Here is a 21,897-nt window from a genome sequence, read left to right as displayed (position 1 = left end):
CAAGCTAGCTGTCAGGACTCTAACTGTTATAACATGTGTTGTTATGGTAGTTTCAGAGTGGAAAAAGTAAGTGGATCACTTTACCCCATTGATTTCTCTGGTTTGTCTCAGTTTACCCCTGACCTGGGGTAAAGTGAGACACAAGACCACTTTTTTTAAAACAATCATATTTTCACTGCCCTTCGTCCTAAATACATTCTGATAATTTCCATTGCTAGGCAACATCCTGAATTAATGGGAAATGTGTAAATTTTACTGATAAATAATTTTAGCTCGCTTAGAGGGGAGCAAATGTAAAAAGTGTCTCACTTTACCCCACTCTCCCCTACTGAGTTTAACATACCGACAGTTGTGTAGGCATTTCATAGCCTAATTATGATGAGATTATTTAGTAAATTATTATTATTTTTTATTATTATTATTTTACTCATTTTATTGTTTCTTGGAGGAGATTGTTTATAAATGACTCTTATGTTGTAACAACGGAAGTGAGAAGTGGTGTAACTGCACTGACTTGACGCAGTCAGCGGGCTGTTTCTGGAGAATCACGTGGTCTGTGGGTGAGGCGAACTTATAAATGGTCCTCCCTCCTCCCGTTAAGTTACTGCCATTCACACAGTCAGCACCGGGCAGGACGGCCAGTCTGTTTGGATACAAAGTAGCTACACTACAGGTGCGACACGACAGCCACAAGGTAAGTCAGCTGCAGGAACAGGGACGACGTATGAAGAAAAACCTAGCTGTGTTTTTCTTTTACTCTGTAAAAGAACAGTTTCGTTTCAAGACGTCCAGTCTGTGTGACTGGTTCTGCTGAAGCAAAAAGTCTTATCAAACTGTGTCAAAGTACATGGCCTGTTTAGCTAAATGTACAGTTTTTACAGTGTTGCCAGTGGGGAAATTAAAATGAAGGGAAACTAATGAGACCGGTTCCTGTCTCTCGTGTCATTTTGCAACACTTGTTGTGTGTGTGTGTGACACCTGAAACACACTCCCAACGTCTTTTATGACATGTGTGCGGTGTATAGGCTACAGTGTTGTCTTCGTTAGTCTTCCTAATGTGGACACTGGACAGATTCACACTCCAGTCCCGCTGCTTCCTGGAGCTCCAACTTGTCAGACAGCGAAAAAAAAAACTTGACGGCGCTGGTGTCGTCACTGCAGCGCCTGTCAGGCAGCCAATCAGATGGGGCAGGCGTCGTCCCCATGGTAACCAAGAGATGGAGAGAGAAGCGTCGTTTTTTATTTTTTTTTTTATTTTTTTTTAGCTTCCACAGATAGGTGGAGACTGAATGGCGGTGGTGATTGGCAAGATGTTGTTGCCATAGAAACAGTCCGGGCTAGCTAAATGCTACCGGTAACAGTCCAAATCATGGATCTATTAGCCTATTGAGAGTGAGGAGTTGTCGTCACAGCTCAGAGCCCTAATACATCCATGTCAGAGCCCCGCCCCCCTTCTCCGCCATGATGGAAGGATTCCGGTGGCAAAAGCCTTACTAGTCTATGGGCAAAACAAAATCGTCTACTCCGTAATTTACTGTTTTACAATGCCGGAAATCACTGCTGTGTTAAAAACTGCTCCAGTGATTTACTTTCTCCTTATTCTTTCTAGTAATTTGTTGATCTGTTGGCGCAAAAAAGAGCAGTGAGAGCTAGAATTTAGTCGCGTCTTTGTGCTGTTCTAATGACGTTGCCCCTGGCAACCGATAGCGTCTCCTTCCATCATGGCCGACCATCGTCACGTGACTCCTCACTCTCAATAAGACCATGGTCCAAATGCAGTGTACTTTAGTGAGCGGTTTCCAGGTTGTGTTGTGACTGTGTGTGTGCTGTTGTCTGGTTGCAGATGACCCAGTGGCAGGAGCTGCTGAGGCTGGACCTGATCCAGAACCAGCTGAGTGAGGTCTATGAGACAAAATTCCCAAGACACATCCGCCACTGTTTGAGCCCAGTTATAGAGAGCCTGGACTGGTAAGAGACTGTCTGACACTGCATTTAGCCTACTTCATTACAATTTTTATCTTTCTTGTATGACACACACACACACACACACACACACACACACACACACACACACACACACAACTCTATATTTAGTAGGCTATCTAATTACTGTGTAATAATAATGCTTCTAATAGCCTACTCATGATAACAATAAACATTACAACAGAAGCAAAAAGAAGGTGCAGATAAACTTTAAATGGACATTACAAACCATTTACCTATAAAGGGGGAGTTAATTTAATGTTTGGCCTGTATTTGCTTTTGAATGTTTTGAAGTACAGCAGTAGGTTCTTCCTGTTTTGCTGCTGTTCAGACATGTCTTCTTCTATGTTAGAGGCTTTAAAAGGCTGTAAAGTAAAATAAGATAAGATACAATGTCCTGGTCAGTTTTGATGTTGAATTATTTTTATTTGTGTTTCTCTTTGTTAGGGACTCGGCTGCTTCGGATGAAAATCGAGCAAGTGTTTCCTTCCATACTCTTCTGTTGTATCTGGACCAACAGTGGAACCTTTGTGTCCAACAGGACCACGCCTTTCAGGGACCAGATTTTCCAGGGATGAAGGACTACCTGTTGGTAGGGAAACATTTCTATACAGTTCTACATTTTGATGTCAAACTGCAGCAATCCTCAGCTGACACAACTGTTTCCTGACTTCTTTTTTCTTTACTCAGAGAAACTTTCAAGCTGAACCACTTCGCTTGGCCATCATACTATCTGAATGTCTACAGGAGGAAAAGAAGGTCCTGGCTTCAGCCTCTGAGAAACAGGTAAAATGACCAACATCACTGAACTTTGAACAGGAGGAGCTGTGCAGATGATTTACAAACTAATGTCAGTCTGCAAGAGTTTTCTCTGGTTCTAAACTTTTTCTCCTTTTTCTTATGTCTCTGGGCAACAATTCGGTCACCGTCAGGCAAATACAAGTCCAGTTGCCTTCGATCTGTTGCCCAGAGATAACGATGACCTGGATGAATGAGAATACCCACAAACAGATTGCTGAGAATTTTCTTATGTCATTTTCCATGTGTTAGACACCACATTAACAGGAAAAAAGTGACAAATTATCTGTTTTCATCAGGGTGGCGACAGCCCAGCTGTTGATCAGAGGTGGAGAGAGCTGGACAACAGAGTCAATGAACTGAAAAGGCATACTAAGGTGAGGTCACCTGATTTTTCTGTAATGCAGAATTGCATGCTGGTTTGGTAGTGATCCTGGTGCTTTATTATGTCTAAATGTGTCAACTTGAACTCTAATGCAGGAGGTGAAGGGGGAAATAAAGTCACTGGAGATGTTATATGAAAACCATGACTACATACTGAAGAGCTGGCAAAACAAAGGTGTGGTAGGAGCTGTAAAGAGACAGGTGATAGGTTTAGTGTGAGTGCATGCTTCATTTTCATCTCTTTTGTCATTCTTCAGTGGAGCAGTGTGTTGGACTGGCCCAGTCTGAAGCTGCTGTGAAAGAGGAATGCCTTAAACAGGCCACTTTTATCAATGAGACGAAGCAGGTACTGTATGTATCTTTGGTGAGTTGTTTTGTAGGGATCCACTCAGAGAAACTAAATCCTGCAGGGATGGATGGTAGATTCAGGTGGGCGGGGCTTGGTGACATCACAAAGTTACAGGAAGCCCTGACAGTTGGTTTTAAGGCTCAGTTTCTGAGCAGGCTCACAGGCTGTGAACATTTCTCTGTGGACTGAGGCTTTGATGCTTTCACGGTATTAATACAAAACCCAGAGCTGCTTTATAATCAGAAAGACATGATGTCCACTTTTATATGATAAGGGACCTTTAAGCAGGATTTAACTGCACACATACACTTTGTCAAAGAAGCTGTCATTGCTGACACAGCAGAAGTCTTGTTGGGTATTTAATTTTATATGAAGTATGTTCTAGATGCCTCATTGAGTTCAATACAACAGTCCATGTAAACAATAGATGGATGTCTATCTTGGTAAAAACAACAATAACAAAAAGCAATTCTGAGCTGCAACAGTCTCCATTATGAGTAAGGTCACTGATGAACTAGCAGCTTCAAGAGAAATCCTCATCATATACATGATGCCTGCAGTGTTGGTTTATCTCCTGCAGGTGGTGCTGCAGCAGATCGTGAAGATCTTAAAACAGGCCGAGCAGATAGTTGCAGCTCTCACTGACGTGCAGCTGCCTGAGTGGAAGCGTCGGCAGCAGGGGGCCTGCATCGGAGGTCCATTCCACACCTGTCTGGACCACCTCCAGATGTGGTAAGAAGTTCCACAGCACCGCAGCCATTTAGTCTACTTGCCAACAATGAGTACCCTGAAATGTTGAGTACCCCAAAGTTTTATGTTAGAAATATATAGTATGGGTCCCCAGTATTCAGAAACTGCCGGATCCTTGGCTGATCTGGGCAATATTGGAGTGGTTTTAGGGGTTATTGATGATGCTGAATCCATTTCTGACATTTTCAAAATTCAAAATGGCTGTCTAAACCGGAAGTGACCAGATTTTGAAATCCATCAAAATCGGCCCACTGGTGGTTAAAATCTGGTCACTTCCGGTTTAGACAGCCATTTTGAATTTTGAAAATGTCAGAAATGGATTCAGCATCATCAATAACCCCTAAAACCACTCCAATATTGCCCAGATCAGCCAAGTCAATTTTGTTGAAATATTGCCCATATAGGCAATTATGCTAATTTATGCTAATTATGTCTGTTATGCTAATTGTCCAATATATATAAGTTAGCATCTGGCAGTTTCTGAATACTGGGGACCCATACTATCTATTTCTAACATAAAACTAAAACTAAAACTAAAATGGGGCCCTATGGGCTGGCAAGTAGACTAATTGGCTTTGAAACCTCTCTCTGCCCCACCTGTCACATGTAATGACAATGAGTTTGTTATGTGTTCTCTATGTGCAGGTTCACTGCTGTAGCAAAGGTTCTAATGCAGGTCCGCCAAGAACTGCAGAAGCTACAGGAGCAGAACCAGAAATACAACAGCAACAATACCTCTGGGCTCTATCAGGAGACTGAGAATTCAGCTCTGCTCCTACTCCGAAAACTCCTGGCAAAGTGAGACACGACTCCCCTGTTGGCCGCAGCACATGCTTGCAGACTGACACACTTTAATATCTTGTATCGTGGTCTTGTATTGCAGCGCTCTAGTTGTTGAGAAACAGCCTGTCATGGCGAGTCAGACACACCGACCTCTAATACTCAAGACAGGAGTGCGGTTCACAGCAGGAGTGCGGTAAGTAGCCAACACAGAGCCAAGGTGTGAACCATGGGGCTGGAAATGATGGGATTGAGGGATTGTCATTGTGTGTGTCTTTTCCTTTCAGATTTTTGGCAAACCTACCTGAATTCAAGTGCCTGCTCAAAGTCCAACCTGTTTTTGATAAGTAAGTCAAAGAAAGATTATTTTAGAAATGTGATTGTTTTGTTTGTGTTTACTGGTTAAATATTAAGATATCATTTGTTTCCTAAAAATCAGGGATCTTGAAGAAAGCACAACAGTCAGTGGGTAAGTTAATTGCACTGAAGACAATTTGTGATATTATGTTAATTAATTTTTGGCCGTAGACTCACTGGTCTGATGTTTCTTTAGGTCCCGTCACTTTGAGTTCAACAGGGATAACAGTAAGGTGCTGGATGTGGACCAGGATGTACCTGGTGGAGGCCTGGTGGCAGAGTTTGCACACATGGTATGAAACTCACACATTGCTGAGTTTGGATGTTGTAGAGGTATTAAAGGGATAGTTCAACATTTTGGCAAATTGATTATTGCCATAATCGCTAGAGCTTTAGGAGTAGGTTTGTTACCTTTAATTGTCGGTGCATGCTATTTTTAGAATTTCTTGGTTTCCCTCATCAAACTCATCAAATACACAATCCAACGGCATTATTTTCTGGGCAAATGCAGAGACAGCTTGTCGAAAACCTGCCCCCGACGGGAACGCGCATCAGCGGTTTTGCATGAATTTACCTTGAAAAACAACTCCATCTCGTAACGTTCCGTTATTATCTCATAGCGTGGTGAATGTGCAGGTCACAACCACCAGAGCATTTTGGAGTTGTTGGATTGTGTATTTTATGAGTGTGAACCAAGAAATCCCATTAGCCTCCATAGCTTAGCTCTGCTCCGCCGTTCTAAAAATAGCTTGCAAAACTATAGGGATTATGGCAAACCTTCTTATAGCCTGCAATGGATCAAAAATAATAATGCATACATCACTTGAATCACAAGAGTATTGTATATTAACATTTTATTTTTTTTCAGTCTCTCAAGGAAAAGCAAGAGAGGAAAGGCAGAGGCAAAGGCTCATGTCAGGTAAGAAGATATATTTATATTACTGTAACTGTGATCCTGTGTATCATCACCACCTACGGGCTGGAGCTGACGTTTAACCCAATCAGAGGCTCTGTGGTGTGTGCCCCACTGATGGGGAATAGCAGTATGACAGATGGGGCGCGACACGCTGACTAATTAGACCACTGTGGCTAGCTGTGGTCACTGGTCACAGGAATTATTACAATATTTCCATTTTGTGGTGTCAGCGTGTATGTTTTTTTTCCTCACTATATTCTGTTTTCATATAACATTACTTATTTTGGAAGCAAAATAAGCACTTACGCAGTGTTTCTCTCACGCTCACTCACTCACTCCCTCACGTTTCTGTTTTTGCCAGTAGCCAAACCTGAAATCGGGTGCGTGCGATTTTTTTTGCCTACTGGCAAAAACGGAAACGAGTCGGTTAGAAATTAATAGAGATAGATAGATAGATAGATAGATAGATAGATAGATAGATAGATAGATAGATAGATAGATAGATAGATAGATAGATAGATAGATAGATAGATAGATAGATAGATAGATAGAGGGTTGAACAGGACAAGGGAGCTTTAAATGAGAATTTGCAGTATCACCTTTGTAAATGATACATTTTGTGTTTATTAGAATCAGAGTCATCTGGGAGTCACCGAAGATCTTCACATCATTAAGTTTGTGACAGTGTTTCAGCATGCTGGACTGACATGTGACATCGAGGTGAGTGAACACGACATTTAAATTACGGTCAAAAGTCAGTTTTCAGTTTCATTCATTCAGTCAGTTTTTACATAAAGAGATTGATGGAAAAAAAGAAGTCGTCAGGCTGTTCACTGAACGTTCTTCTTGTCATGTGTGGGTTCAGGCCAGCTCCCTGCCTGTGGTCATCATCTCCAGCACCAGTCAGGTCCCCAGTGCCTGGGCCTCTGTCATGTGGTGCAACATGCTGTCCACCAGCGAGCCAAGGGTAAGTGAAGTCATCACAGTTCAAGGATAGTTCAACATTTTGGCAAATCGGCCCATTGCCATAATCCCTATAGTCTTGGACTCTTGGGAGTAGGTTCGTTACCTTTAATTGTCGGTGCAAGCTATTTTTAGAACAGCGAAGCAGAGCTGCTCAGAGCTACGCTACGGAGGCTCATGGGATTTTTTGTTTTCCCTCATCAAACTCATCAAATACACAATCCAACAACTCCAAAACGCTCTGGTGCACAAGTTGTGACCTGCACATTCACCACGCTATGAGATAATAACAGAACGTTACAAGACCGAGTTGTTTTAGAGGCAAATGCAGAGACTGCTTGCTGAAAAACTGCCACCAATGGGAATGGGCAACAGCAGTTTTGCATGAATTTGCCTCTAAAACAACTCTGTCTCGTAACGTCCTGTTATATCATAGCGTGGTGAATGTGCAGGTCACAACTTGTCTACCAGAGCGTTTTGGAGTTGTTGGATTGTGTATTTGATTAGTTTGATGAGGGAAACCAAGAAATTCCATTAGCCTCCATAGCATAGCTCTGATGAGCTCACGGGTCTGCTCCGCCGTTCTAAAAATAGCTTGCACTGACAATTAAATGTAACAAACCTACTCCCAAAACTATTTTATGGATTATGGCAATGGGCCAATTTGCCAAAATGTTGAACTATCCCCTTAACAATATCAGGATTTGCATTTGAACACGTTTATGTTGCATCAAACTCTCATTTCCTTGTTTAGTGTTTGTCATAGACAAGTCTACTATTTTCTCTCTTCTTATTGTGCTGTATAAGTTTATATTCGCCAAACATCTGTTCTTTTGCCACTGCTTTTCTTTGTTAGGATCTGTTGTTTTTTGTGGACCCTTCCCCACTCACCTGGCAGCAACTGTCAGAGGTTCTCAGCTGGCAGTTTCTGTCTGTGGGCCAGCGAGGACTTGATGAAAACCAGCTCTCCATGCTAAAAGACAAATTTGTGGGTCAGTATTCGGCTACTTCTATTTTGATCTATTAGAGAAAGTTGTAACCCCCCCCCCCCATTTCTAATCTTTCTGCTAAGCTAAGCTAATGTGCTAGCTATAGTTAGCTAGTTATCAGTAGTATCCTGTTGGGTTCATGTTCAACACGTCAGTCAACATGCTCTTGAATAAAACTCTGCAATAAGAGGTGTAAAGGATGAAGAGTTGTTTTATTTGTTTTAATGTTTTTCCTGTGACATTTATAGATTCATTGATAGGCTATTTGTAGTCACAATGACACAACACAACAAAACTGTTAGTTTATATATTTTCAAGATATAAACTGTTCCTTCACAGATGACTCTGATGGTCTCATTCATTGGTCCAAGTTCTCCAAGGTGAATATTGCGCAAGGTTTTGCTGTGTGTGTATGTGTGTGTGTCTGCTTTTAACTTGTTGCCTTTACTTTACTTTGTACCAGGGTGATAGTGCCTGGTTTTGGATCAATGGGATCCTGGATTTGATCAGGAAACATTTGATGGATCTTTGGCGGGATGGGTGAGTCGCATCTTTACTCTGTAGTATAACTGTATAATCCACTAATAATTACCCACATAATAATGTTGCAGTTGTCCTCATGTGACCACTTAAACAACACTTCTGAAGGATGAGGATGAGTTCACCAACCTCTTGTCATATTGTGCTCATGGGTTCTCAGGTCTATCATGGGGTTTGTGAGCAGAAAGACTACAAAGAAACTGTTGGTGGAAAAACAGACCGGGACCTTTCTGCTCCGCTTCAGTGAGAGTAACCAAGATGGAGCCGTCACCTTCAGCTGGGTTGAACACGCTAATGATGGTATGTTTCTGTACATAAATCTGTGCCTTCTAAAAGAGTTTTTTTTAATGATTTGTGTGAATTCTACTTGAAATTTACAATCTATGTGGTTTAGTTTTGTTTGTAGGCTACTCTGCTGAATGTTATGTTTGCTGGCTTTGAAGATGAAATCAATGTCCCTTATACAGTAGGCTGGGCACCTTGTGTACAACACATAAATAAAATAAAATTCAATTCAATTCAAATTCAATTCATACAAACAACATTTTACAGTGTAATGAGAGTCAAAGCCAGAGTTTGGGCAGTAGTTTTTTTTTTAAAAGTGATGGAGCCGCTGAGGAAGAAAAGAAAAGCTCCAACAAACCACCATGAAGTGATTGTTTACTGCTGCTGCCTCAGTTATGTTTTTTTCTTGTGTCTTTCCACCATAGCGCCCCATGTGCATTCAGTACAGCCCTACTCCAAGGAGGAGCTGAAGAACTTGCCTCTACCAGACATTATTTACCTCTACAGTCTGAAGTCTGATGGCAACACAACCAGGAATCCTCTCCTCTACCTTTACCCAGACATCCCCAAAAACACTGCCTTTGGACGCTACTGCAGCCTCTCTGGTACTGTCTGTTGCTTTACTTCACCCTAAGAATCACTTCACTTTTTAATTTATTTTTTACAACAGAAATTTGTTTTAAAGTTGTGTTCCATCCATCCATCCATCCATCCATCCATCCATCCATCCATACATACATCCATCCATCCATCCATCCATACATACATACATACATACATACATACATACATACATACATACATACATACATACATACATACATACATACATACATACATACATACATACATACATACCAATACCAATACCAATACCAATACCAATACTAATACTAAGACCAATACCAAAGCATGCCCATTGCCCAGGGTGGTCATCAACTCCTATGGGTTGTGGCTGTGCAAGGTTGTGGTTCCAAGTAGCTTTTTTGGATTGAACCCACCCACTAGCTATGTGGTGTGTTCTTGCAGAAACATACAGTATTACTGCATGTATTTTTTTATTTAATTTTATTTTGGAAATTAGGAAAGAATTAATTATTTGTGTGCATTCTACTTGAAATGTACAATCTATGTGGTTTAGCTTTGTTTGTACTCTGCTGATTATGTTTGTTGGCTTTGAGTATGAAATATGTGTCCCTGGGCACCTTAATGGGTGTACAACACATAGATAAAAAAAAAATCAATTCAAATATAATATAATGTAAATATAAGCCCATGTGGGCTGGGCAGAAAAATGTGCATGACACTTAAATAAAACAATCAAATAAAAAAAATAAAAAAAGTGAACAGGAACCTTGTGATGACCTTTTCTTATCCTTGTTCATGCAGAAAAGGAGGTGTTTAAAAAACTGAATGGCTACCTTCCCAGAAAACACACATGCTCAGTGTAAGTAAAGTTAAAAACATCAGTTTTTAGTTTGCATCACTGATATTAAAAAACTCTGCTCTGTTTTCTTACAGTACAGTAAACTTTGTTTTTTGTCTACAGAGATCCTACACCACCTTCCCCTCCACCTCAGGAGATACACATGGACATTGAGGCAGACAGTGTGAGATTGACATTTTACTCCAGACTATATTTTCCTGCTGACTTTTACTCTTCAGTTAATGAAAACAAAATCTTTTTCTTTACTTGTAGACAGATGAGCAAGTGTTTGAAGAACTCTTCAATGAAATCCAGAATTTACCACAATCTCATTTCTCCTGGATTGAAAGGGAAGACACAACAACCACTCCGACTGACCTCTACATAGACAGCTTCCTTTGAATGTAGGCTGAACCAGAGAGAGAGAGTTATTTTCCATATGTTGGGTTCTGGTGCAGGTGTTTGCTGACTACTGTATGAAATCTCGTCTGTACTGTAAATAGGTGTATGGGGGGAACTATTATTGTTAAATGAAAATGCGACACAGTAAATATTTTTCTTTAACTTTTGTTTATTAAAATAAACATTTGAACGCATTCCACTGGCAAAATACATAACATCTGCATCATACAGCACTGATCCTGTTATTATAATTTGACTTATACAGAGGAAAGGATAAACATATTCAGCTGTCTTTGTCTCTGACATCAAGCTCCTTGTTCTTTTTTTTTTAAGAAATCAATGTATTGACAGGAAAACAATGAATCATTTAGTCAAAGAGCTAAAATAAATTAGATTTTATATTGTGGTCCTCGTTCAGATTTATTTTCACCAGCACTTAAATAAGATGAACAACTGGTTTATCTGTCTGGTCAAACATACCTCGACTAATAAACAGCTGATCAAATATAGAACTGCCAAAGAGATTTCAGAAGTTAACCTCCACTGATGCTGTATAAATGTTGAACTGGATGTATTGTATCATATTGATATGGAAAACACAAATGTAAAAAAAAAAAAAAATTAACTGTACTTTTGGTAAACAATAAAATAAAAACATGACTGTAAAATACATCCTGGATTTTCCTATTTTCTAAGTCAAAGCACATTAACCAAGCTACAGTAGCTGCGGGAATGTAGGTAAGTCCAGCCTGAGATCTCTCAACTATTGGATGGATTGCAGTGAACTGTTGCATTGACGTGGTCTCCAGAGGATGAACCCGTTGACTGGTGTCACCATAAGGTTTCATCCATGACCAAAACCTCAGCTGATCTGAGTGCCCATGGGGTTTTAGTGAGTTGTTTTTCACCAGAATAAGACTATTACTATGATTTGAATTTTCTAGTATGTGTATGTGTGTGATGGCAGAAATGAGAGTACCGTACACCCTCTTTGGTTAATAACTGGGCAAAGAAAGAAATGACAACAGAAACTTGCTGATGATCCATTCAGTTTGCACCTTTGGTCCATCCTGTCAGCGACTCTCCCTAAATTCCTGGACCAAAGTAGTTGAGCGCTTGTTGCACAAATATATCAAAGAGCAGCCATTCACCTCAGGCAAACTTCTCTCATTATCATATACAGTAAGCTATAAACTACCAAAACATGAAATAAATGATTTTATATCTACTAAGGATGAGAACACATAAGGAGGAGGTGAGACATGGAAAGAGCTGGTTAAAGATGAGAAAATACCATTTAGTGTTTTATTTTTTAATCACCTCATTGCAATTAACAAATAACTACTTTTTTGAAATCAAGGTAATAAGTCAGTTGTAGTCTACCTTTAACTCTTTGACCTTTTGTGCCTATAGACTAACAGATGTGATATATATAATATATATACAGTACATTATAGACTATAGACATGGAAAACTATCTCATGAAGGCTGTGTTAACATTTTGATTTGATAATTTGTAGGCTAAATATGTTCAGGTTATAGTCCTACACTACAGTTATAGACTTTGATTTGGATTCGATCTGAATGACACAGCTGAGCTGAACAATACCAAATCTAAAGCACTATACTAGGAATATCTGATACTCCAACCTGGAATAAAACCTCAGAGTCTTTCCCCTGATGGAAAAATAAAAGTTTGAGAAAGAATTGAGTTTTTACATTGTTGATGAGAAGAAGAAGAGGAGGAGGAGGAGGAGGAGGAGGAGGAGGAGGAGGTGGGACAAAAACAGACCCCCCTGCTTCCCAACATTCATCATCATCACCACCACACATCAGCATTCGTTGTCGAGTTTAAAGGCCCATGAAACCTCAACAGAAAAATGTAACTATACCAACAGAAAAAAAAGAAACCGAATGTGCTTTCATCACAGACCCAACAGACACACGCTCTTACATCTTCTCGGAGTTTTACACGTTAGAGAGTCTTTCTTTGTAATAAATACTCGCTGCTCCTATTGCAAGTGTTGCCACTGAGAAATACATTCAGAGAACAGTCTGTGCGTGACGTCGGAGGAGACGTGAAGCTTCATAAAAACCTGCTGACGTCCTCGCGCCGGGGACGGGAGGACGACATGAGAGCAGGTGCAGGTGTGAGAATCCAACAGGCACATAACTGCAGCGTTTGCCTGGAAGTTGTTTTCTTTTTTTTAACACGTTTACACAATCAGACACATCATCACACACAGTTTACACCATCATTTCCTAACACCTCACTATCTCACAAAAACTAATACAGTCAGTGTATTTACCAGGTAGAGAAGAGAATGAACAGAACGGTACTGTAACTAAACTACTACACTGTGACAGATTACAGGAGTAATATACTGTAAACACTGTGTTACGGGTGTTTATATGTTGTTACGTCATTTGTTTAAACAGTATTGATGAGACACACGCACACACACACACGCATACATACAACACAAATTGCATTACAACAGTGGTGGGATGAAGCAGAGCGGTGATATACAGCCAGAGCAGAGGAGACACGGCAAACAGAGGGAAGCAAAGAAACTGTGTCCATCGCACAGGTGATGTCTATACAAAGCTCTAACAGAGACGCACAACCGGTCTACAGCAGGCTGTCCAGGCTCTTCTCCACGCTCTCCTTGTCATCGGCCCCGGCGGGGGGGCTGTACTTGTCGTGGTAGTCCCGCAGGATGGTGACCACGTCGTGGTGGCCGAAGTGCACCGCTTCGTCCATCGGCGTGTTCCCCCATCTGTGCAGAGAAAACGGTGTTACACATAATCACAGCTGTTCAACATGAATGTTCTATCTTTTATGTGACTCCTCCTCACCTCAGAATAACCAGAGACCAGAAACAAGAGTGACCTTTGATTTGCTCATCTATAATATAACCTATACACTTAACTGAACTAGTCAGATGACAGTAAATCACTGGTTCCTCACTACTGGTAATCAAACTGTCCTCTGGTGTTTAAACAAATATGGAAGAGGATTAAGGCTGCTGTGGGGGGAAAAAAGTGAGTTCTGACTCATCTCAGAATTCTGAGATTAAAGTCATAATTCTAAAGAAAAAAGTCATAATCCTGAGCAAAAACATAGAATTCTGACTTTAATCTCAAAAAAAAGTCAGAATTCAGAGAAAACATTCATAATTCTGAATTTAAAGTCAGAATTCTGAGAAAAAAAAGTCAGAACTCACTTTTTTTCCCCACAGTGGCACCTAATCCTCTTCCCTACAAATTAACTAAAATTTTTACAATTTACATTTATTTTACATTATATTATTACATGGATTATGCAGGCAAGTTTCAAGATCTGACAGCACTGACATTGTAACGCAGTAAAAAGCTGTGATTCTATGCTCAGGAGAGATAGAAAGACGGTGGGATGGGACAAAATGAAGCTCCTCCATCAAATGAAGATGTGCATGTAATGATCTCACAAAGACAGACAAAGCGTGGCAAGACAAGAAGCAGTGGCCGAGGAGACGTAGGACGGAGACAGCAGGCTCACCTGTCTTTGGGCACCGGGTTCACCTTACAGGCCTCCAGCAGGAAGCGCACCACCTCCGTGTGTCCTGGAGAGCAGAGCAGATGTTGGACACATATCAGACGACAAGCATTTCGATGCAGACACTCAAACGCAACACAAAAGTCAAACACTGTCACACAAAAGGGGTCACGAGCCAAAAGAGGTTGGGAACCACTGGTCTAGGATGACTCAACTCCTGTGACCCATTCACACACATTCATACAGCACTTCTATCTACAGTACATACACTATGTCTAACCATTCACACATCAGTGAGTGGGTGTTCAGTATCTCGCCCAAGGACACATGTGAACTGTGGACATGTGGACCAGAGGGACTGGGGACACACACACTGCTGTCACACTGGGATGGAGCTGTGAAAAATAATGTGAAAACAGCACTGGACAAGGATGTGCAATATCATTTTGTCCACCCCTGTAGTTACTGATGCTCCTTACTGATCCCTCTGTAATATTGTTGTGATTGTGTGTGTGTGTGTGTGTGTGTGTGTGTGTGTGTGTGTGTGTGTGTGTGTGTGTGTGTGTGTGTGTGTGTGTGTGTGTGTGTGTGTGTGTGTGTGTGTGTGTGTGTGTGTGTTTCTGACTTTTGGCTGCATGTTACCTTCAGCTGATGCCACATGGAGGGCTGTTCTGGAGTCATAGTCCCTCTGCTCCATGTCCATGGATGACAGTGCAAACCTACACACAGTACAAACAGTGCACTCAAATTATTTAATAAAGAACATTTTACATCTGTTGATTGAGCCAATAACTGTAAATTGACGGGGACATATTATGGAAATATCACTTTTTAAAGGCTCTTTTTGTCTTCCGGCCCCCAAAATGTGAGAATTGACTAAATAATCTGTAATGTTCAGACTCCCTGGGTTGAAATCCATGTGGTTTTATAAGCTGTTCCCTCAGTTGTCTGGCAATGATGTAACTAGTTTTCGAATTGGGGCAAACAGTGGTTCATTTACATTTAAAGGGACAGGCACTGAAAGCAGCCGTTCTGAACAGGGCTGTTGTGAGAGGATGAAAAGAGCTGTGATGTTTGATCCTTGGGGGATTTTGACCAAAGCATGTCACAGACATGTCTTTAAGACACCTGGGAACTATTTAATTTTGTGGAAAGGGGGAATAATATGCCTCCTTTAAAACCAAAGTTTCCAAAGTTTCGTCCTGCTGCCACTAGAGGTCACTAAAATGTGCACATACTGTATCAACAGTGGTGTGAGTGTGGGAGCTGCTCACCTCCTCAGGGCAGAGACGTCTCCTGTGAAGGCAGCAAACAGCAGGTTGATCACAGACTTGACCTGTGGACAGAGACGGAGACAAACACAACATTTGCAGAAGGACCACAGAGTCTCCACCGTCACAGCAACTCCACAGGCTACCGCACAGAACACTACTGTACTGTTTCAAAGGACACAGTATTAATTCCTATAAAACTAATCAGTAATCACCTTAGTTTGGATGTTAACACCTTACAAAGACTAAAGTTGATCACAAATACTCATTTAACAGTGACAGAGAACTGATCTCAGCTAACGACTCTCACAAACAAAGCTACATCTACACAACATGACTGATCCCTGCATGAGTCAGACTTACCGTCACAGCAACGAATCATTTCCTACAAGCAAAACCTGAAGAGTTCAGGTCACACACGGGGCAATGGAAGAAAAATACTTCAAATACCAACAGACATGAATAATATCTGAGGGAAATCCTACAGTATATCACACTTTTAGCCAACTTATTGTATATCAGTTACCTGGATATCAATTAATCAGCAGATTATTCTCTTGATTCAAATAGTGATAAATATCCATTATGTTGTTTTCAGGCTCCGTTTCTGATTGTGTGTATTTCTCTGTGGACTCTTACTCTTTACTTTGACAGTATTAATAGAGCTGATATCTCACCACACATTGACATATACTTTTCTACTGTATGGAGCTTTAATATAAATGTGTACCTTTATACTGTAAGTGACGTGCTAGAATGAGGCTTTGCATGATTATCTATATATGTATATTAAGTTTAACTTCCTTTAATTGACTGATTTGTGTGACACCGTCGATCTGTTCAGGATAGAAATAATTTGAAGTTTTTTTTTTTATTGTTTTTTTTAAGTATATTTTTTGGCTTTTTTTGCCTTTATTTGATAGCACAGTGAGATAGACAGGAAAGGGGGGGGCAGAGAGAGGGGGAACGACACGCAGGAAATGTCTGCCCGACGCGTTGAGGACTGTAGCCTCTACATGGAACGGCCGCTTTAACCACTACGCCACGCACCGCCCCAGAAACAATTTGAAGTTTGCTGGGTGAGAAAAGTGGACGTAACCATTTTCCTTTTAAAATGTATTGATGGGGCACCGAGTGGTGCAGTGGGTTAAGCGGGCACCCCATGTGTTGAGGCTGTAAGTCCTCGTGCAGGCGGCCCCGGTTTGAATCCCGCATCGGACGGCCCTTTCCTGCGTGTCATTCCCCCCTCTGTCTCTCTTTTTTATATATTTTGGGGCCTTTTTGCCTTTAATGGACAGGATAGTTGAGAGAGAGACAGGAAATGGGAGGCAGAGAGGGGGGGAATGACATGCAGGATAGGACAGCTCGGTGCGGGATTCGAACCGGGGCCACCTGCAGTGAGGACTTTGAAATTTGTTGTTTGAACCGAGGTTATTCAACAGTAAAAAAAAAACAGATGCTAAATTCATGATATTTTTCTGTTGACTGAATATTTCTGTTGGAGGTAGTGGAGGGTGACTGGATTCAAGCTGAGGAGATGGATGGAGACAGCCGTAGACAGGGGCATGTACAGTATGTACAAATACACATACTTCAACTCTGCAAGAAGCACGACAACTACTGTACCACAGCACACAGCCAACACTGAGCCCACGCAGCCAAAAGAAACAGCAGGAACTCCAGCAGAGCCCAAAACTACTACACACCACAGCAAAACAAGATAAAGAGCAGGAAACTGATTCATACAGACACAACAGAAACTGAACTGCTCATCCCGTCTTTGTCTGTCGACCTCCACTGGTTTAAACTTCTCAACTTGCTCCAGTCACACCAAATATCATACATGACCCCCCCCCCCCCCCCCCTTTTTTTTTTTAGCATGATGTCATTTCATTTAACTTTAGAGACATTTCATAACTTGACTTCCGAATGTTTCTGTAGTTGGGTAAAAGCCCTCCACAGATATTTATGTCAAGCTTCAGGTTCCTCTCAGAGCTGAACCAGAGGTTTTATAGCATCACTTTATACAGTTTGTACTTTCAGATGAGTCACACTGAGTTGAGGTTTTTAACTCTCACTAACTTACACTGACAACAGCCAGTATTTGTGTTTTCACTGATGTGGGTCAGTGTGTGTTCAGTAAACTGCGTCATAGTGTCACAGTTTGTTTGGATCTTTCCTTTTATTGACCTTCTGGTGTTTTATCAGTGTCACACTGATTCCACTGTTGAATCATTTCCCTCTGTAAATGTAAATAAACCCATGTGACCATGAAGTCTGGATGAACCCGGCTCAGAGACACGACAGAATCCAGGTTCATCATGGATTATGATGTTCTCTCTTCCATTATGGAGTTTCTCAGCTCAGGGTTTGAAACAGACACATGAACAGGGATCTAATCACTATGATTCAGATCTTTAGCACTATTACTATTTGATCCAGTAGCCTGGTGAGCGCTCATTTTGGTTATTGCAAATTTTAGATCTTAGATCTGATGATGCTTCATCTCTATTCAGTCCATCTAAACGAAAAGATGACTACAACAAACATTACAGTGTGATATTTCTTTTACCCATCAAGACGTGTTAATAACCAGCAATATTAGATCTTAGTCTGTACATGCTGCATGTTTATTGGTTTTCTGGATCTGATCTGTTTTACTCATTCACTCCTTAAAGGGATAGTTCCATTTTGGCAAATTGGCCCATTGCCATAATCCCTATAGTTTTAGCAGTAGGTTCGTTACCTTTAATTGTCGGTGCAAGCTATTTTTAGAATGGTGGAGCAGAGCGGCAAGCTGCTCAGAGCTACGCTACGGAGGCTAATGGAATGTCTTGGTTTCCCTCATCAAACTCATCAAATACACAATCCAACAACTCCACAACGCTCTGGTGGACAAGATGTGACCTGCACATTCACCAAAAACTGCCGAAAAACTGCCCTTGATGGGAACGCGCATCAGCAGTTTTGCATGAATTTACCTCGAAAACAACTCTGTCTCGTAACGTTGTGTTATTATCTCATAGCGTGGTGAATGTGCAGGTCATTAACTTCTCTCAAGTCACTGTCAATACAGCATTTTACTAATGTTCAATGTATTTAACTTGTGCAATTTCTTAATCTAAATTTTGTAGTTGTGTTTATTTACTATGCACTGTATTATTCACTGTATATGTATTATTGCACTTATTGTATTCAGTATCTTTTATCCTTCTTTAGCCTGACCAGGGACAAAGACTGCAAATTAGCTGAAGCTAGACGTCTTGTATGCATCGCATTTTTCATTCTTTGTGACAATGTTGTATGTATCGTCCCTGCAAAATAAACATTAAAATAAATAAAAAAAACTTGTCCACCAGAGCGTTTTGGAGTTGTTGGATTGTGTATTTGATGAAGGAAATCAAGAAATTCCATTAGCAGCTCTGAGCAGCTCACAGCTCTGCTCCGCCGTTCTAAAAATAGCTTGCACTGACAATTAAAAGTAAGGAACCTACCCCTAAAACTATAGGAATAATGGCAATGGGCCAATTTGCCAAAATGTTGAACTATCCCTTTAAGCTTTGGCTGAAGAGGCACTTTTCAAACCTACATAGTATCAGTCTGATAATCTGATCCATAATATGATTGAAAAGCAAAATAGATCATTTCATTTTTTCCTTTCACCCCTCATCTTAACATAATCTGTGCACACCTGCATCACTACAGTAATGTTGTAAACCAGCAGTGGATGGTTATTACACCACATGACAACATCAGGGAGAAAACTGTTCTGCTGCTTTAGTGCTGTTTGGATCATGAGCGGAGTCTGTTTCTCTGGAAACATGAATCCAAACACAGAAATCAAGCTGCTGCTCGTGGTTTAATGAAGGTTTTGATTGTGTCACATGAGATGTATGTGTTTTGTCTTGCGATGTTTTCCTCACTAGTGGGTTATGGTTTGGGTTCACCTTTGAACCAGAATCTGATTAGGTCAAAATAATCTCTCTGAACCATTTTCCCTCGACCCTGATGGAAAACATCATGAGAACGAGGGACTCACAGACAACAGCCTGTAAAAAGCTCATTAACCAACATGTTCATCTGTAAAAAGGTGGTTTCCAACTGAAGTGAATTATGACACAAAAATGTCAAACTATTCCCTTAAAAATCTGTCTCTGATCTTGCTTATTGCTTACACATAGGTTTATGTGTAAGATTAATATTGATAAAGCAGATTTTCAGGTGATTAGAATGATGATTTAATCACTGCTGCTCGATTTTAACTAACTAAAGCAGCAGCAGCATCTACACAGGGACAAGGAGGTGGCTGAAGAAGAGTGGTGGGCGCAGAGGAGAGGATGTTAGAGAACAGTACTTTATTGGATTTTATACAAGGGACACCAAGGCAACAAAAATCTTAACAACACTGTCACTGTCGTGTCTGCAGGTTTGTCACAGCCAAGAAAAAAGTCAAATAATTGCTTAGAATTGTGAAGGAAGACAAGTTTGTGTCTTCTCCTTCAAGCAGACAGGACAGTTCATGAGTTCATGGAGACTTTACAGATTTACAACCATGTGGACACACAGAGAGAAAATCAAAACATAGAGAAGTTCGACAGTCGTCAGTTGTGAGCTTGGAACTGTTCGGTTTCATCTATTGTAGGTTTGGAGAATTGATTTTAATTTAACATTCAAATTTGTATTCGTTTCAATCTTTGAAACGAAGTCTTTGGCAAAAAGAGACGCTTTAAAAACCACATGTAAATAAATATCTAATACTGAACCGAGACATTAGAGAACCTCACAATTCCAAGGTCACTGAATAACAATGGTAGTGATTTTTTTTTTTTTTTTTGCAATTCATATGCAATTATAATGTCATAAGGGAATAAAACATATGACAGAAATCAACATGAATAAAAGACATGTGAAAAGAAAAAAATCAAATGAACTTGTGACATGGGATTAAAAAGACATTCATGGGATCAGACATAAATACGCATGCAGGGAGGAGAAACTAAAACATACATGAAGGTTTGGTGATTTCAATGGAAACACTCATTTCTGCATTCAAAAGCCCTTCTGCAGAGTCATGATCAGACTGAGGAGCAAGAAAAGTTTCACTCATTTACAAACTTCAAGTAACAGCTCATCGGCCCTCCCTCCAGATCACACCGTCTACCCTGATTGGCTGCGATCGGGTCCGAGCCGGTCTCATAACAGACTGAGCCGGACCGGGTCCAGTCTCATAGACCTGCGGGCCCTGGGTTCTAGATATGGTTGCCAGTGAAGGGGGGCGGGGGTTCCCTGTAGCAGCAAAGTAATAAAGACTTGCACATTGTCATAACGGAGAGACTGATTCCCTTCACACTTTAAAAAACACAAACGGTTGAGAGTGAGATGAGTGACTGACTGAGAGCTCGTCACTGAGAGACAAAGATCACGTCACCGTGCTGCGTTCAAGCACGCACACACCTCGTGGTATGACTGCACATTTAAAGTTGTAATCCTTAAAACTGTAGTTGTGGTGACACTTGGTACTGGTCCTGATGCGTTACTGACACTGGTAACATGGAGCAGGTCAGTGCTGCAGGCAGAAGATGCTGCGTCTTCTGCTTTTGTTTTGTGTGTGTCAGAGCAGCACATAACTGTGTGTTCAAGTAGCTGAATGTTGAACAGAGAAATGGATTATTAAAGACTTCTTCTTTATGTCCAGTTTTAGTTCAACCTGAATGTCATCCAGCTGGCAGTCTGTTGTCAGTCACATGTACCCTGAGCAGAAAGCCTGTTGTCCCTTCACACTGACAGGAGTTAAAGCCAAACCACGGCTCCACACTGCCCCTGAATGAAGGCATTTTGCCCTTAAGGGAACATATTATGGAAGTATCACTTTTTGAAGGCTCTTTAACATATATCTGGGTGTTTGTCTTGTCTTCCGGCCTCCAAAATGTGACAATTGACAGAAAGATCTTTAATTTTCAGACTCCCTAGGTTGAAATCCATGTGGTTTTACGAGCTGTTCCCTCAGTTGTCTTCCAGTGATGCAACTAGGTTTTGAATTTGCATAATACCAGCCCTACCTGGGACTGGTAGAAGGGGCGGGGCAAGCAGTGGTTCATTTGCATTTAAAGGGACAGGCACTGAAACCAGCCGTTCTGAACAGGGCTGTTTAGAGAGGATGAAACGA

At 40.9% G+C, this 21,897-nt stretch overlaps 2 protein-coding genes across 4 annotated transcripts in view; one reads left to right on the top strand and one right to left on the bottom strand.

Moving 5' to 3' along the window:
• Positions 1–616: 616 nt before the first annotated feature.
• On the top strand, positions 617–11,547 carry LOC311004246 (signal transducer and activator of transcription 1-alpha/beta-like). 2 transcript variants are annotated; one of them, XR_014596299.1, is made up of 24 exons: positions 617–694; positions 1,844–1,968; positions 2,431–2,575; positions 2,674–2,769; positions 3,081–3,158; positions 3,262–3,340; positions 3,423–3,511; positions 4,095–4,246; positions 4,910–5,062; positions 5,148–5,240; positions 5,332–5,391; positions 5,484–5,513; positions 5,598–5,694; positions 6,270–6,320; positions 6,948–7,037; positions 7,183–7,284; positions 8,137–8,272; positions 8,609–8,649; positions 8,733–8,809; positions 8,970–9,109; positions 9,520–9,699; positions 10,484–10,550; positions 10,644–10,702; positions 10,794–10,959. XR_014596299.1 is itself a non-coding variant. In XM_083996204.1 (24 exons), the coding sequence occupies exons 2-24, from the start codon at positions 1,844–1,846 to the stop codon at positions 10,920–10,922; spliced, it is 2,262 nt and encodes a 753-aa protein (XP_083852330.1). In that variant the 5' UTR covers positions 617–694; the 3' UTR covers positions 10,923–11,547. The 2 variants fall into 2 exon arrangements, 1 of the variants encoding a protein (XP_083852330.1); XM_083996204.1 differs by having other exon boundaries at positions 10,484–10,541; positions 10,644–10,704; positions 10,794–11,547.
• A 625-nt stretch (positions 11,548–12,172) lies between these two features.
• The window catches only part of glsb (glutaminase b), a 43,274-nt gene continuing 33,549 nt past the window's right edge, over positions 12,173–21,897 (bottom strand). For both annotated transcript variants that reach the window (XM_083996205.1, XM_083996206.1), the window contains exons 15-18: positions 15,735–15,796; positions 15,103–15,179; positions 14,464–14,527; positions 12,173–13,702 (exon numbers count right to left, since the gene is read on the bottom strand). In XM_083996205.1, coding sequence (XP_083852331.1) covers positions 13,555–13,702; positions 14,464–14,527; positions 15,103–15,179; positions 15,735–15,796 — 351 coding nt within the window. In that variant the 3' untranslated portion in view covers positions 12,173–13,554. The remainder of the gene's footprint in view (positions 13,703–14,463; positions 14,528–15,102; positions 15,180–15,734; positions 15,797–21,897) is intronic.

Source organism: Trachurus trachurus, assembly GCF_905171665.1.
Source record: "Trachurus trachurus genome assembly, chromosome: 21".
In the NCBI taxonomy this organism is placed as follows: Eukaryota; Metazoa; Chordata; class Actinopteri; order Carangiformes; family Carangidae; genus Trachurus; species Trachurus trachurus.
Note: the sequence above shows the minus strand (reverse complement) of the source record. Positions and strands in the feature narration are given on the sequence as shown.